The sequence below is a fragment of the Euphorbia lathyris genome, chromosome 1 (genome assembly GCF_963576675.1).
Source record: "Euphorbia lathyris chromosome 1, ddEupLath1.1, whole genome shotgun sequence".
NCBI classification, from domain to species: Eukaryota; Viridiplantae; Streptophyta; class Magnoliopsida; order Malpighiales; family Euphorbiaceae; genus Euphorbia; species Euphorbia lathyris.
The window spans coordinates 120954241-120972706 of record NC_088910.1 but is presented as its reverse complement, the minus strand read 5'-3'; the positions used below and the strand labels follow the sequence as shown (position 1 = coordinate 120972706).

The 18466-nt window shown below is 32.9% G+C and overlaps 1 protein-coding gene across 1 annotated transcript; it reads left to right on the top strand.

Moving 5' to 3' along the window:
* The first annotated feature begins 8051 nt into the window (after window positions 1-8051).
* On the top strand, window positions 8052-14068 carry LOC136210814 (transcription factor GLABRA 3-like). The gene is made up of 8 exons (XM_066002229.1): window positions 8052-8971; window positions 9193-9447; window positions 10176-10272; window positions 10714-10728; window positions 10810-10866; window positions 11317-12099; window positions 12263-12706; window positions 13616-14068. Exons 1-8 carry the CDS (start codon window positions 8859-8861, stop codon window positions 13682-13684), a joined length of 1833 nt encoding a protein of 610 aa, XP_065858301.1. The 5' UTR covers window positions 8052-8858; the 3' UTR covers window positions 13685-14068.
* The last annotated feature ends 4398 nt before the right edge of the window (window positions 14069-18466 follow it).

Below are 18466 nucleotides of genomic sequence, written 5' to 3'. Positions count from 1 at the left end.
CAACATGAAAATGAGGTGGACCTAGACGAACACTTCGTCGCTCAGCTCGAGGAAGAGCTTGAGAACGACGATACTGAGGATGAAGGGAATGCACAGGAGCAAGCGGAGGAAGCTGACTCTGAAAGGACAGCCGGTGAAAATGCTCAAGCTGATCAAGCTACTACTGTGTCAGTCGATGGAGTTGAACAACATCAAGAACAAACTGACCAGCAACCTGCCGATCAGAACATACAAGGCTCTCCATCTCAAGCTGATGAGAATCAAGCTAATCTTCCTCATGTACAAAAGCCCAGAAGAAGAAGACTGGTAAAGGCCAGCATCTTAGACCAACCAGTCAGCACACCGGTACATGATCCTTCCAAGGTAAAGATGACCTTCTTTAGGAAGCCAGTTCCTTCTGCACCAACTCCTCAGCCTTCCCAGGCCTTAGAAAAACAAGCCTCTGTTTCTACACAGGAACATGCCGAACAACCTAACCCTGTAAATCCAACAATCCACACCGAGCAAACTCAAGAAGAAAACATAGCACCCGTCAGCTCTGAACCTATCCAACCTGACCATTCCACTGAAGCTGACCCTGCTCACCAAACATCTGGACAACAAACACTTGAGCAGAACACAACACTAACTCCAGTCCCTGACCCAGCAACCTCTTCTTTACCTGGTCAAACTGATATCTCTCTGGCCACAAGAAAATCAATTCCATATGGCAAGTAATTGGATTTAAAAGTATCAAGACCATTATCATTTCCATTAGCAGAAAATGAATCTCCAAAAATGAAATAACAAGGAACTTGTTCATGTTGATTTTGTAGTTGTCGTTTTGTTTTTCCATAGACAATTAAATCTTGCATGTTGAGAACTAATACAACATATGCAAACCAGCAATGTCTTAATTGCTGAGACATCCTTCCGTGCACTAGTTTATATAATAATGTGGGTCAAGATGGAAAGTAAACCTTGTGATAGCAAAAAGAAGCATACAAATTCTTATATTTATATTAATACATTACTTGTAAGAATAGTAATAAGTAGATGTTTAATCTTGTGGTTTTAAAAAATACAGCATGTAATTGAGTTATTAATAACAAATAAACTTTTACCAAAAAAATACTATTCTTGGAAAACCTTTTTCACCTTTACAGCATGTAAAAAACCATCTTGAAATTAAGAATAAGAGAACGAAGTAATCAAAGGTGGAAAACGCAGCCATGGAAGGGTTTCGTTCTTGTGAGAAAGAGAAAAAGAAGATGGGAGGCGACACAAATGACAATCCTTAACCCTAAAATCCAAATTTATACTTAACTTTTTTATATTTATAAATTGACCCCAATTAATTACAGTTACCCTCCTTCTATTTTATTAATTTGTAAATTTATACTAAGAGTATTTACATCGGTCTCATATCTCTCTATTTAATCCGTTGCTCAGAAGATGGTATGGTGAGTGCCCTTTTTTGTACTAATTAAGCTTTAATTTCTAGTGTATGCAGCATCGAAGTGGATCCAATTTGCCAAAACATCAAAAACAAGAAGAACAGTAAGTAGCCCTGCAGAATGTAAGCACGAGACGAACTGATTCATATTGTTTTGTTCATATTCTTGCAACTCCATTATATATCTTTAGATTATGCAGCTTGCATCTTGTGTTGAGTAAACTAGTCTTCTTCATGCTAAATCTAAATTTATATACCACTAACTAAACAATTATATAAAACAATAATTATATAGTTAGTTTTTCTTTTTGTATATGTAATTAGTTAAGAGAAAAAATATATTTAATTGTTTTTTCTTTTCTATATATAATTAGTTAATTAATTTAAAACTTTAAAACTAAAAGTAGTGCATATTGTAATTCGGTTTGATTTTGTTCGGTTTTGGATCGGACCAAACCGAACTGAATCAAAAATCAAACTAGCTTAAAAATAAAGACTGAACCAAACCAAAATATAATTCAGTCTGGTTTGGTTCGGTTTTTTCAATCTTTAGATTTTCGGTTCGGTTCTGCTCACCCCTAAATGTAGGGGTAAGTTTAATTTTTTTATAGAAAAATGCTTGTATTTTCTTTTCTTTTTTGATAAAGATGCCGTAATTCATTCCATAGAATCACAAAGTACAAATACAGCACGATAAAACTTCCCACTCATACAGGCAATAGCCAGTATAAAATTCACAAAGGGAAGAAAATAGACTACAAAGAGCAAGAAAAAGACTACAAAGAGCAGTAAAAAGTCTATAAATAGCAAATAAAAACCATAAAAAGTACAAATACAACAAAATAGAAATCATATACTCCTCGTAAGTCGAATCCCATTGAAAAACAGCTGTAATCCATTCTTCATCATTTAGTCTCTTCCGGACATTCGGATCTGAGTCCTTTCTTTTTTTGCAACCACGCAGATCTATAGATCTGCGGACAAGATGAACCTTTTCCGCTCTTCTTTTCCGCTCTTGCTAAGACCGAAAAAAGAGTAAACGATAAAAGTATAGCTAACAGGTGTAGATCTGACGGAAAAGAGATTCGAGAAAGTATATAGACTTCAAACTAGGAAGAAAGATAAAACTGAAACTAAAAAAGCAAAGACTAAAATATAAATGGGAGGAGGAAGAAGGAATGCAAGCTTCCTTCTTCCTCCTCTAAGGGAACCTGAATAGAAAGGAAGAACCGAAACGGTGACGGTGACGGAAAGTTTGAGAAGAAAAGCAAAGGGGAAGAAGAAAGTGTAGAGAGATGGAGGAGCCTCTCTCTAAGATGATGTTATCCTACCCCTGTTTGATTTTCACATGTTTCAATCTCCCTCATAATCAAAATAAATTTTTAAAATGCTTGTATTTTCATCAGAGAAGAAGTATAACAAACAAAATGTAAGGAATAAAACTTCACACAAGTAAAAACTAAAGCTAATACAAGATCCACGAAGGGATGAAAACGACTACAAAGAGCAAAGAAACTCATAAAAGGTATAAAAAAACATCAAACAACAATAAAACATATACTTCTCGTAAATCCAAATCTGTAAAAAAGCATCTGCAATCCAAATTTCATCATTTAGACCATTTCCGAGTATTCGGATCTGAGTCTTTTTTTTTTTTGCAACCACGCAGATTTATTGATGCACGGGTAAGATAAACTGTTTCAACTCTTGCTAAATTCGAGAAAGGTATAAACGACAGAATAATAGAGAGCAGATACAATTCAGACGGATAAAGAAAATTTGATAAAGTATATAAACACAGACAAAAAAACCAATAAAAAAAATACAGAAACCTAACTTAGTGGAAAGGGGAAGAAAGAAGACAAACTTCCTTTGCCCTCCTTAAAATAGGAAACTTTGACAGAGAAGAGAAGAGAAAAAGAAGAGGGATATAAGATTTTTTCTTCGTGATAGTGAAATAGGGGTAAGTTTAAAAATACCTCTAACAATTATCATGAAAAACAATTTTATTTTTAAAATCGGTAAAAAATTTATCACACTGTCTTCTTAGCTACAAATATTGTTATCTTTACTTCATATATGTATTGTATTACGTATAAGTTGGATTATATATTAAAAAAAAATTAAAAACGTGTATTATATTATGTATGAGTTGGACTAAAAAATTACGAATTTAGAATATTAATCTTCAATTCTATTACGAATAGAAAAACATAAAATCTTTTTTTTAACCAATTGATATGCAATTGATGCATAATACGAAATATAATATCTATTTTTTATAATAATGTCTGAAATTAAACCGATTTACCAACAGTATGAGTAAATTGCATCAGACATTAGAGGTACTTTTACACATTGTCCATTTATTAAATTTATGGAATAAGGTGTAAAAGCACTCTTAATATCAGCAGTAAAGAGCAACTTTACCCTAACGTTATAAATTGTATAATTATCTCTCTAATATTTGCAGGTTGGACCAATTTTACCCGTAGCTACAATTATATTATATGTAGTCACGGGTCTTATTATCCACGCGGAAAAAAAATAAAAGTTCAAAAAATAGATCGTTGGCACATGTGTTTTTTATCTGGTGTAGAATAGAATATAAAATTTTCAGTTTTTTAAGTTTTTTATTCAAATGTATTTTGATTTGTGACTAATAAGTAATAAGATAGTGCATTGATAATAATTGAAAATAATTGAAAATTAACCAAAATTTCAAATATTAAAAGCAAAATTGGCTCAACTTATTTACACTAAAAAATATAATTATACCATTTATAATATTAAGAATATAATCTAGTTGCTTCTAACTCTTTATCATCATTAGAAACCACTGTTGTTCCTCCAGTAATTATACTGCCATCATAATAGTACAAGTTGGTTCTCTTTTGAACTTCCTTCATTGCCGCAAGTGCACCAGAGATGACCTTCATAGAATCTCCTTTTTATAACAATAATGAAGCCCTTTTTGCTCAGGACTCCAACAGAAATGAGATTCTTCATCAAGCTCGGCATGTATCTAACATTTGTCAAAGTTCTGGTTGCTCCATCATGATTCCTCAACTGAATTCAACATATTCCAGATGTCTTACAAGTCTGTCATTTTCTATGTGAACAACTCCACCATCTATTTCTTTGAAGTCAAAGAACTACCCCCGATTAAGACACATATGGTGGCTACAACCCGTGTCTAGAATCCATGCTTATGAGCCACTTGATGGTGCCATGGTTGCCAATGAAAAGTCCGACTTATCATCATACTCAATAATATTTGAATCTGCAACAACCTTCCCTTTACCAAATTTGTTTTTCAGTTTCGTACAATCTTTCTTCCAGTGCCCTTTCTCCTGGCAAGGCACATTCATCTTTGTCAACTTTGGATTTTGATCTCTCCTTCTTACCTTTACTTTTCTTCTTAAAACGACACCTCATGACTAGTGCTTCTGTTGCGCCAATGCTACTTTCTTTCTCAATTCGTAGCTATACAATGCAACACAAACTTCACTAAGAGACACCTCGACCTTTCCATGGAGTAAAGTAGTTTCAAGAAATTCAAACTCATCGGGAAGCGATCCCAACAACATCAATGCCAAATCTTCATCTTCAACAGTCACGTCCAAGTTCATCAAATCAGCAACAAGCTTATTGAAACTCCTGATGTGATCATTCATCGTTGTACAAAGAACATATGAGAACCTGAACAACATTTTCTTCATAAGAAGCTTATTCTGATTTCTCTTCCTCAAGAACTTGTCCTCCAAGAACTTGTCCTCCAATGCCTTTCATAATACATTTACAGAAGTTTCTTTGTTGAATGTATATTTCTGCTCTCTAGACATGCATGATCGAATTTTACCACACACCAAACGGTTTATTATTTTCTAATCCTTCTCATCAACGTCTTCTGGTTTTTCTCCTTCAGTGGCAACATCTAGACCTTGTTGAGACAACACATCTAAAACTTTGTCTTACCAAATTCCAAAATGACTAGTACCATCAAAGATCTCCACTGCAATTCTGCTATTAGACACACCTATTCTTGACAAAATAGACGTTTTTGCCGATGTGGAACCCTATGGTGTTTCATTAGTCATCATCTCAGCTCAAATTGAAAAATCATCAATAATAATTTATCTTAACTTCAGTAGAAAAATTCCCATGCCACTGGTGAAGTCACAAGCGATCTCAATTAAGTACCAGCTTTCTTAGACGATTATTGCCTTTTTCACAGAATTTTTCTATGCACTTGAGACAATATATTATCTATGATTTTTCCAAATGAGTGTTTTAAAACACTACCTTTCAATTTGCTAAATATTCAACGAAACCCAAAGAAAAAACTTTTCTGATGTGCCGACCGATCAGTCTAGTTGCGGCGCACAGAACATACTAAGTTTTTAAACCAACAAAACCTAGAGAAAAGAAATCTTTCTGATGTGACGAGTGATCAATCTAACTATGATGCACATAGCATACTAAATTTCTAAACCAAGACTCTGATACCAATTGTTGCGAAAACGACTAGCAAATTGAAAGCTAAAGCATAAAACAAATAGAGAAAATACCAGAATTTAATGAGGTTCGACCAATATTGCTTATGTCTCCGGACACTATCGAATAATATTTCAAATGAGAAAATATTACAATAGAGAAAGAAAGAGAAATCAACTAAGCCTTAGAATTAGAAGAGGCTTGTTGTGGGATGCTTTAAACCTAAAGCCCAAAGCCCAACATATATTATTAGAAAAACTTTACTAAGTTATGTTTTTCCAATGTGGAATAACAATACATATACATCTCATTTTCCTCTTCTTCCGTCTTGGCTTCCATTGTGGGATTCCTAAAAGAGAACCAATTTTTCTACAATTAAAACGTGAGCAAAGTCTGATCACATGAATCTTTTATACTTTTAAACTAGATGAAATACTTAAATAAAAAGATTTATAATTGGATTTGAATTATTGAATTTTACTTGAAGATTAGAACGAATTATACATCCTCTTTATTGATTAATTTCTTTTCCAAAATGACAACCAAATCCAGAACCGGTAGCTCTCGTTAGACTATGCGCTACACGATTTGTAATCGACTAACAAAACTGATACGACAGTTAATCCAAACACATAATCCATCTCAGCTATACTATGAAAAACATTAACAAATGTTTGAGAATCAGATTCCAGGATAATATATTGTGCTCTTTCAACCAATTCAACGCCTCCTGCATATTAAGACATTCAGCAATAAAGGGTCTAAGAAACAAGATAAAAACCCAACTGACGCATCGAAAAAATTACTAGAATTGTCTTTAATAACGAAACCAAAAATAGTAGTGCCTTGAGTAGGAAAAATCACAATATCGATATTACACTTCAACATACCAGGCGAATGCAGACACCACTTAGTAGCCGGACTGTGCGGATAGTCGGAGAAGACTGACTGGCAGGCATCAAATATAACAAAGCTTGGAAATGGAAATTAGGATAATACCTTGCTTTATATACTTGAGCCATTAGGGAAGTATGATGATTCAGATAGACCAGCGGATGCCTTTGCCATCACCATTCGAGCCCCACCAAAATGAGTTCATCAAACGTTCAAACTCCGCACAAAGTAACTCCGGATAAAACCAAGCTAATAGCATAAGTAGGAATCTACTGAACCACTAATTTAATCAACACTTCCTTACCAGCTTTCGGAAGGAATTTACGCATTCTCCGATAGTTCAAACTTAGGATACTCATTGGTTCTAGGGACTACCAACTCATCAAAATTCTTACTCAATTTTAAATATCAATTTGCAAAAAAGGTGACATTTTTATAACTTTTTTTAGTTCTATTTTAAAACTATTTTCTCCTCTTTTGATTAATTAAGTGTATTGTTAAAATATATTTTAGAAATTCTATTTGTGTGGAGGTAAGAGGGCAAGAGGGGCCGGGGCCCTTCGACCAGTGGATAGATGTGACAAAATACACACGATCCGATTACACCATACGAAATCGATACGTAATTTTAGTATTTGGGTTTAGCTTAGTAGATAATGTGTCATTTTTTGGTTGGCACGAAACTGACACGCAAAATTTTGAGTTGGGTTAGGGTTGATATGCTAACCCGAAAACGATCCAAAATGACACGAATATTTAAAATTATTGTTATATTATCTCGTGTTTTTATATTTTACTTTATTAATAAAGATAATGAAATTATAATTATTACTTGCAAACATGATTTGAACCCCTAAATTATTTTAAATACATTATATAATTCTCTAACATGATATTAGCTGAGTTTTTGATATATATGGTCAACATACTAATTTAAAAATGACATAAAGTATCTAAAAATAGTAACATAACACGGTATGAAATCGACACTGACCCGAATAGGTTAATACGATTGTGATACGAAAGTTTTTGGATTGAATTTAGATTTACTCTTTTTAACACAAACCCGACACGAAATTGGAATCACCTCTACCCTGATGTTTTCGGCTCATGTATTCCCCATTGTTTGTGGTCAAACTCTCACAAATATTTTCTTTTATTTCTGTATTATGCATGGGATATAATTTATAAAGTCTAAATTCATGAGTTATTATTTAGAAAAGCCAAAAAAAATATTGCATGAAACATAACAACGAGGTAGATTTTAGGTTCAAAAACAAATCAATCATCACAAACAAAGAAACGTGTCATCATTATTTTTGGTCTTTTCTTCCTTATTATTTTCTCCATCTACAAGAACAACAACAATACTTCTTCACCATTAATGCTCATCTTTGCTCTCTCTCTCTCTCCACAAACTGCTCCATTTCCATTTTACTTTTCTTCTTTCAATAATCTATAAAAAAAAACCCAATCTCTAAAGATGGAAACTTGTTGTCTTTTTATACTTATGTAGGTCCAAATGCTTCAATTTTTGAAAACCCAGATCTTATTTTCTCCTTTTTAATTGCTTCTTTCTTTCTGTTCCAAAAACCCCAAACCAAGAGAGAGAAATTGCATTCCATATATATAAAAAAAAGTCTAGTTGTTGCACTATTTCAAAAAAACTTGTCAATTTATATTTTACTTGATAAAGTTTTTGAAAGATGAAAACTTTATACACTATTTATATATATGATTTCAAAGTGGAAACTAAGAAAGCTACGTAGTCTTCCTTTTTAGTGTTCTTGAGTGTTTTTTGATTCTGCAGAAAACAGTACGGATTCAGTGTTAAATAATAAATAAACTGAATCTTTCTGCTTTTCTGAACTCCATTACCACAAAAAAGATTCCATCTTTATTTCTAATCAGTGTTGATTTTGAGCATAACAACCTTTTTTGTTGGTATTGGGTATCTGAATATTCGATGGATCTGATCTGATTTGATTAGTTGGAGAGAGAGAAGTGTTTATTTGTTTGTGAAGTTGAGATTATGGATGAAGAAGATATATCACCAGAAAACTTCAAGAAAAGGCTTGCTTTTGCTGTGAGAAGCATTCAATGGAGTTATGCAATTTTCTGGTCTATTTCAACTACAAATCCAGGGTAATATCTTCTCTGTTTTTATTGTCATTATTGGAAATAAATGATGTTTTAATTTTCCAAATTAAACACTCTTGAAACATAAAGTTTACTTCTTTTTTAGTGGGTATCAGAAGTAGGCACGTGTGAGGGTTAGTTAGTTGTAGAAAGTTCACTTTTTTAGAAATGTAATTAATTTTCTGAGATTAGGGATTTTGACATTTTGTTTGTTGTAAATTGTTCAGGACAATGGAATGGGGAGATGGGTATTACAATGGAGATATAAAGACAAGAAAAACAATTCAATCCATAGAATTGAATGAAGATGAACTTGGTTTACAGAGAAGTGAACAATTAAGAGAACTGTTTGAATCATTGTCAGCAGGTGAAGTAAATCCACAAGCTAGAAGACCTTCAGCTGCATTATCCCCAGAAGATCTTACTGATACAGAATGGTATTACTTGGTTTGTATGTCCTTTGTGTTCAACATTGGCAAAGGGTAATTCATTTTTCTTTCTTCAATACCCGAAACCCCTCTTTAGTAGCGTTTTTGTTTTTCGTGTCCATTTCCTGTTTATGTTTTGAAGACTATGGCCCTGTTTGGGAATTAGCTATTAGCTGTTAGCTGTTTGGGAATTAGCTATTAGCTGTTAGTTGATTACATTAGCTGATTTGACTAGCTGTTTGTGTAGACATAAAGGGCGGCCCGGTCGCATTACGCGTCCCCGCTGAGCGAGGGTCCGGGGAGGGGTCCCACCACAAGGGTGTATTGGGGGCAAGCCTTCCCTTGCCAATTTAATTGGCAAGAGGCCGCTCCTAAGACTCGAACCCGTGACCTCTGTGTTTGGTAAAAATTAGCTGATTGATAATAGCGATTTGTGCAAAAAGACGAATAAAGGTATTAATTTTGGCGCAGGAGAAGAAAGAGTCTATCTATTAGGGTTAAAAAAGTCCATTAATTTTAATATTGCAAAACGCTAATTGAAAAGGAGCTTTTTCTAAATTAGCGTTTTCATCCCAAAACTCTCTCTCAAACCTCTCTCCACCAAACACTTCAATCAGCGGTTTCGGTGATCAAACCTCTAAAATTGGTCAAAACCGCTCTTTTTATTCGAAAACGCTCTTTACCAAACTGGGCTATGTTTTAGAAATAACGTTTTCCAGAATCTGTTTCCGTGTTATTTGATGCTAAAAAATGGCTAATTTGCTTGTCTGAATTGGTCATAGTTTGCCAGGAAGAACATTAGCAGGCGGCAGGCCTATTTGGTTATGCAATGCTCATTTTGCTGATAGCAAAGAATTCACCCGTTCTCTGCTAGCTAAGGTTGCTTTCTGTTTTCTTTCTTATTTATGCTGCAATTTCTTTTCTCTTTCCGGGGTAAAATACACCCGTGATCTCTCAATTTTGATATTACTAACATTATGGACCCTTGAACTTCAAAACCAAACATAAAATCCTTGAATTTTGACATATAACGACCAATATAAACATGGGTTGATCACGTGAAATAGCAGTAAATCACACTGTTTTAAGTATGATTTAGTGGCATTTCACGTGGTCAACAATTATTTGAACTTTTATATTAGTATATGTCAAAGTTCTAAGAATTTTTAAGTCCGGTTTTGAAGTTTGGGCTATTATGTTAGAAACATCAAAGTTGAGGTAGCATGATTGTATTTTAACCCGGGTTTGCTCAACAATGTTGATGAACTAAACAATTCTTGATCTATTTGGCTGTGCTTCCCTGCATCCATCAACCCTCAGAGTGCATCTATTCAGGTATCAAAACTGTAGCTGTCTTAGTTCTGTTCTGGACAGGATCATAAACACTAGATCATAAAGTTTTATTTGTTCTTTCAGACTGTAGTTTGCTTTCCATTCCTGGGAGGTGTGGTTGAGCTTGGAGTGACTGAGCTGGTATGTATGCCTTCTGTCTCTCAATCGCGGGTAAAAATACATCCATAACCTCTGAGTTACAGAGCTACTAACATTATGGCCCCGAAACGACGTCAATTTGTAACGTAAAAAACTTTGAACTTTACATCATTTGACATTAAACTCGAAAAAGAGAAAATCCGTTAATTTTTTTTAACAAAAGGTGAACGGATTATAGTCAAACACCTATTTCCGAGTCATTGTTTCCTTAATTTTCTAACAGATTTTCTTTGATTTGGATTTTAATGTCGCGAAATAAAGTTTACGAGTTATAGTAGGGTTATAGTTTGGAGCCGTAGATGTATCTTACCTGTCAAATTACGGATAAAGGGCCGTTATACCTATCCTCCAACCACTATGGCTCTGCCTACTCAATAAGGCTTGAAATTGCACATATTTGTTAATGAATTTGGAATAATTTGGTTTGTGTAGGTAATGGAGGATCCAAGTCTGATTGAGCATGTTAAAACATCATTCTTGGAGATTCCATATCCATTTTCAAATGATGAACAACTTGGTGCTGCATATGATGATGACATAATTATAGGATGTGAAAACTTAGATGTAGTTTCCCCAAATGACAGCTCAAACATTCAGCCTGCTGAACAAGATTCTTTCATGGTTGAAGTTGAAGGAATCAATGCAGGAACTTCTCAACTTCAGACTTGGAAGTTAATGGATGATGATTTCAGCAACTGTATTCATCAATCCTTCAATTCAAGTGATTGTATATCTCAAATCGTTACGGATCCTGTCAAGGTTGACCCTTTAAACGAGCATTTTCTTCAAGACGTTGAAGATTGCAATCAAACAAAACTAACTGCATTAGACCTCCGAACCGACGATTTGCATTATCAATCTGTTCTTACATCACTGTTCAAAACTTCCCCCTCTTTAGCTCTAGGATCCCATTTTCGAAACCGAAACAAATCATCATCATCATCATCCGGCTTTGTTGCTTGGAAGCCAGTAGCATTGCTGCATCATCAGAAACTGAAATGTAAAACCTCACAGAAAGTACTAAAGAAAGTCCTGTTTGATGTACCTAAACTGCATCTTAAGGGCTTCCTCGAGTCACCGGGCGAGAAGAGCGTTAGTGTCGGAGTTTATAGACCGGAGGCTGATGACATTGGAGCTAACCATGCTACTAATCGAAACGAAAAGTTGCACGAAAGGTTCAATATCCTGAAATCAATGGTTCCTTCAGCCAACAAGGTAATACGAATTTTTCACGGTTTTATATGATGGTTCATGTTAGCCGACCCTGAATCATTTCGGGACTAAGGCTTTGTTGTTGTTGTTGTTGTTGTCCTAATACTTATGCTTAACTTCCTCATCATGGTATCAGAGTAAGTAAACTAGTCGAGCGTTTGTGCAGGTTGATAAAGTGTCGATCTTGGATGAGACGATAGAATACGTGCAGGAGCTACAACGGAGAGTGCAAGAATTGGAATCATGTAAAGATCCAAGAGAAGTAGAGGGAAGAACAAGGGGGAGACCACAAGATGCTGTAGAGAGAACATGTGATAACTATGGAAGCTGCAAAACTGGTCATAAAAAGAAGGCATTGATGATGAACAAGAGAAAAGCTAGTGAGTTTGATGAAATGGAGGAAGAGATAGAGTTTAGTATAACTAAGGAAGGTTCAGCTGAAATAAGTGTGACTGTAAATGATAAGGATGTTATAATTGAGATGAAATGTCCATGGAAGGAAGGGTTATTAGTTGAAATTATGGATGCAGTAAGCTATCTGCATTTAGATTCTCATTCAGTTCAATCTTCCACCATTGATGGAACTCTTTCTTTGACTATCAAATCCAAGGTATGAACTCTTTCTAAATTCTATTAGGATTCCTTAATTATAATTGAACTGTTCTTGTTAGATAAAGGGTCAATTTGGTTTATAGATTCAATTTGTCCTACAGTGAAGTTTAGGTATCAATTTCGCCTTTATCAAGAAACCATTTGACCCATAATATTAAGCGGATAGCGGATAGGTAAGATGCAAGAGTAGCTATTATTAATAGCTTCGACACACTCCTACACACGAATACTTAGTTTGAAGCCTGTACAATACGGACCATCTTACCATGTGTTGAAATTCCATTAAGAGATAGAATTTGACAGGATCTTAACTCGATCATTTGGTTTAAGAAGCTCGTAAAACCATGTCATGAAAAAGCCTCGTGCTTTTTAGCAAAACACCCGCCCCTTCACAACCGATGTTGGAAAATCCTACAATCTCTAATGCAGATTTTGTAACCATGGGTTTTGAGAGACTAATACCATTTTTGTAACCATACTGATGTCATTGTTGTAACTATCCATTCTGATATCATATCGATGAATCATTTCACCCAAAAATTTAAGCTGATGGATAAACTTAAGAATAGCTTTTATATCATTTTTTATATCAAATTAGTCCAGATTGACATATGTCAGCATAAAAAACTGACCGTGTCAAAAAGTCGCTAATATCTTACTAACAAGTGTCACTTTTGAACTAATTTCACCTTAAACGATTAGTCATGAGTTAAATTGATACCTAAAGTTTATGTTGGGGCAAACTGAATCTACAAATTAGAGGCCAAATTGATCCTTTATCCGTTATCAGGGACGGATCTAGAGGGAAAGGGGTTTTGACTATGCACTGATTCTGAATTCTAGATCCATCACTGTACGTTATTAATGATTATGTTTGAAATGAATGATATATTATTGGTTGGAACAGAAGGGAGTAAGGTCAGTGTCAGCAGGGGCAATCAAACAAGCCCTTCAAAGAGTTGCTTGGAAATCTTGAAGCTTGGATGGATTAATTAACTAATTGCTGCATCATCTGAAGAAACAAACATTCATCAGAAAGAAGCTAAAAAATCAACATTGCTTTGCCTGGAACAGAAGATTTTTGCTGCTCAATAGGGAGGATTATTTGTATATCATGAGAGTAAAAATACTAGTTTCCTCCAATTAGAGAAAGCTTAATAAGCAGAAAAGTAAACTTGATTTCTATGTTGTAATTGTTATTCATAATCTTTTCTTTATTTTATAGTAGCTAATTCAACTAATAGGACTTAAAAGATTAAACTCATTGACATGTATAGTTTTAAGAGTAGCTTTTTGTATTAATCTTTCTCTTCTTTGTGCTGAAATTTAATTAATAAAGTGTGACGGTGTATCATTTGTGATCAAATTAGTTTAAAATAACACTTGTTTTGACACGTCTCTATTTCTTCTATGTATCATTTTAAATAAGCTAATTTGACAACAAATAAATACCCGAATTGATACCTAAAATTCATTTTCAAATCAATTTCATCCTCAATAACCTTAGATTTAAAGAAAGAACATTGTAGAAGAAACTTACATAGGCTATGATTTCTGCCACAAGCAAAGAGCTGAGCTACCAAGAACTATGCATCACATTTCCTATATAAACAGAGAAGATAGATTTCTTGAAAAATATAATAATAGTAAAGAATGATAAATATGTTTCAGACCTCATAGCACAGGCCATGTCACCAACTCCGTGCACAAAAAAAAACGATAAATTTAAAAATCACTTACTTGCAATGTTTCCGTGTCTTATGTGATAATTTATGGTTGTTCAATTGATATTTTTTTTAATACTGACGGGCGTAGAAGCTGCACCGGCCATTCTTGGATCCGTCCTTTCGGGGTATGACACAGTAGCCTACTGGTGCTCAGACTCAGCCTATGGATTTCCTATGAATGAGGAAACCCATTTGATTGGCTCTAAAATCATATTGACGTGATTGGCATATTTTCCAGCCAAAGTTTGTACATATTTTTGACACATGTCAGACTGAGTCATTATTTCCAAAGGTATGGTAGTATAGTATGTACAGAAAAAGTAATTCTTTACTTTTCAAATAATGCAACTTCAACTAATTTTAGTACTCATAATTATTACAAAACGGATCCACGTGAAATAAATTTGAGCAGTCACAGCCAGAAAAGTGGGCGCAGTTTTCAGCAAAAGTAATTGCATTGTCCAAAAATGTTGGTTATATTTTTAATCATGTTTCTTCAACTTTGACTTTAATTTGTTATGGTAATTAAGCTTTAAAATCAGATATTAATATAAAAAAAAAAAAAAAACCAAATAGTGATTTAGGAAGAGGAGATGGTTGTTTAGAAAGAAAAAATAGAAATGGAAAATAGGGATTTAGGTTTTTATTTATGTTAGTAAAATAAAAATTTCAAAGATTTTTATATTTATTTTTGAAGTTTATGAACATAAAAAAATAAAATTAAAATGGAAGGACCATAAATGTAATTTACCCAAAAGAATTCATAGCAGACATATTTATGAACATTCATTGACATGAAGATAACGAATTTAATTGCTTTGACCATCCTTTTATTTATTTATTGTTTTCTTATTATTATTACACAAAAACAGGGGTCAATCCATATCCAACCTACGAACATATGGGCCTCTAGAGGAAAATACAGGCCCATTACTTGGCAATCATAATAAGGAAACTATGTTACAGGCCCATTAATGTTTTACTTTTTTTTTTTTTGTTTATAAAAAGAAGACAAAAACATGTAAAAAAAAGAAACACAAAAAAATCATAACGATCTTCTAAGTTACAAAACATTCATGACGGCTCAAATGAAAAGATTATGCAAAATATATAGATGGTTATATGAACCAACAAATTTAACATCTGTAACACCTAATATCTCATTCATAAAAATGCGGAAAGGATTTCAACTGTATTTTAATAATATTGATCGATATATAACCTAATAATAAAATTTTAGGTCAATGTGACTTCCTAAACCGTGTGACTTAGACTCTTATATTAACAATATTTCCCTATAGACGCAAATACTTCTTGTACAAGGAATTTTTAGTTAAATGAGTCTAGCTAGCTTCACAATCAGGGATGACAACGGATAAGATATTCGCGAATAATATCATACCCATATCCTTTTATATTTGAACTATTCATCTCGTCTCATTACTCTAACGAGTATACAATCCTAATCTTATTCTCATCCCACATAATTAACAAGTACTCACAAATACTTTATCCCTTAAAAAAATTTAAAAAATAAATAAATAATTTATTAAAACAGGCATAAATTTAATAAAATGAAAAAATTAAATATTTAAAAGTAACGTTTACTCTATGGGTATTCATATTCTCATCCCATAGTCATTACATATATTTATTTAAAATTTTATTCTCATTCCAAATTCTTTTATACAAAGTTCGGATAATCTCATTAGAATCTGTCATCTTTATCCACAATTACATCCTTTATACCCTTGTCCTCAACCAAAAAATGCCAAAATAAAGACACCAAAGTTCTGCATTTAAAATTGATGATTCTGATATATTTTTTTTAAAAAAACATTAAATAAACCATATGAAGTATTATTAAACCTCAAACATTAATCTCAGGTTAATTATAAAGACCTCATCTTTGGTTTCGGTATGTTACCCCTTTGGTCCGATTTCTTCCACTACTCGTTTCCTCTCGTCTAGTCGATTAAATACCCGCATCAATGTATAATTCCTTTTATTCACATGATATCATTATTTATAACATACTAATTCCCAAAGAAAATGGTAAAGGATTAAAATATCATTTGTACATAAATTGCAATAGTATCGTAGTCCAACCAAGTAGCACATCAAAGGTAGGTAGAAAAAAAAATTATATATATATATATATATATGGGGTTGGTTTTAATGGTGATCAATAAATTATCTCCATGGGTGGTGAGTGATTAATATCCATTGGATCAAGATCTAATGGTCTATAATTTAAGTTGTGATTTAATATTAAAATAGGTTTTACCTGATGACATGTCAGTTGTAACTTGGAATATTGTGCTTTGAAAAACGTTTTCTCTTTCCTCAAGATATAACCAACTTCCAATAAATAATATTTTTTCCAGATGTTTTTATTTTACATAAGAAGACGTCTTCTTTTAAGTTACATAAGAAGACGTCTTCTTTTAAGTAATTTTGTATCCGTCTAATCAATGTTATATGTATTAAATCTTAATAAATGATTATTCATTGGGAACACTAAAACCTTGACATTGAGAATGTACAACATTATTTATGATAACCAAATACAACATTAATGATATTCTAATTAATGGCGTTGTCTCCATATTTATTACCTTAGAATTGTAAGCTCAATTTATAAATTTCTAGGATTGTAAGCTCAATTTGTAAATCCTTATATATTCCAAGATCCATTTATAAATCCTTAAATTTTTTTTATTTCTTTAAGCATTCATTTATTTATAAACAATAATTAAACTTATAATCTCTATAATTCATATATTCTAATGTCACACTAATGACAATAATAAATGTCTAGTGTCATCCATTTAGATGTTGTATTAAATACTACTCCCTTCATGCAATTGATTTATATCCTCACACAAACATAATGTAACATAAATATCACTAAACAGAAAACTTTACGGAACTCAAACATCACTGAACAGAAACATTACTAAACTGAAATATTACTGAACTGAAACATCACTGAACTGAAATATTTTGAATTGAAACATCACTCAACTGAAACATCACTAAACTGAAACATCACTCAACTGAAACATTACTGAACTGAAACATCACTGAACTAAAACAAAATTGAACTGAAACATTACTGAACTGAAACATCACGAAACTGAAATATCACTGAGTTGAAACATTACTGAACTCAAACATTACTGAACTGAAACGTTACTAAACTAAAATATTACTTAATTGAAACATCACTCAACTGAAACATTATTGAACTGAAATATCACTCAACTGAAACATTACTGAACTGAAATATTACTAAACTGAAACATTACTAAACTAAAACATCACTTAAATAAAATATTACTGAACTAAAACATTACTGAACTAAAACATCATTGAACTGAAATATTACTGAACTGAAACATCACTAAACTGAAACATCACTGAACTGAAATATTACTAAACTGAAACATTACTGAACTGAAACACCACTGAACTGAAATGTTACTAAACTGAATATCAATGAACCAAAACATCACTGAACCGAAACATCACAGAACTAAAACATCACTAAAGTTAAACATCACTTAACAAAAATATTATTAAACTGAAACCTTACTCAACTGAAACATTACTAAACTAAAACATTATTGGACTGAAACATTACCGAATTGAAACATCACTAAACTAAAAGATTACTGAACTAAAATAATACTGAACTAAAACATCACTGAACTGAAATATTACTGAATTGAAACATCATTAAACTGAAACATCACTGAACTAAAATATCACTGAATTGAAATATTACTGAACTAAAATATCACTGAATTGAAACATTACTGAACTAAAAGATTACTAAACTAAAACATTACTGAACTGAAACATAACTGAACTGAAACATTACTAGACTGAAATATTACTGAACTAAAACTTAATTGAAATATTACTGAACTAAAACATCACTGAACTGAAATATTACTAAACTGAAACATCACTGAACTGAAACATTATTGAACTCAAAGATTAGTAAACTGAAACATCACTAAACT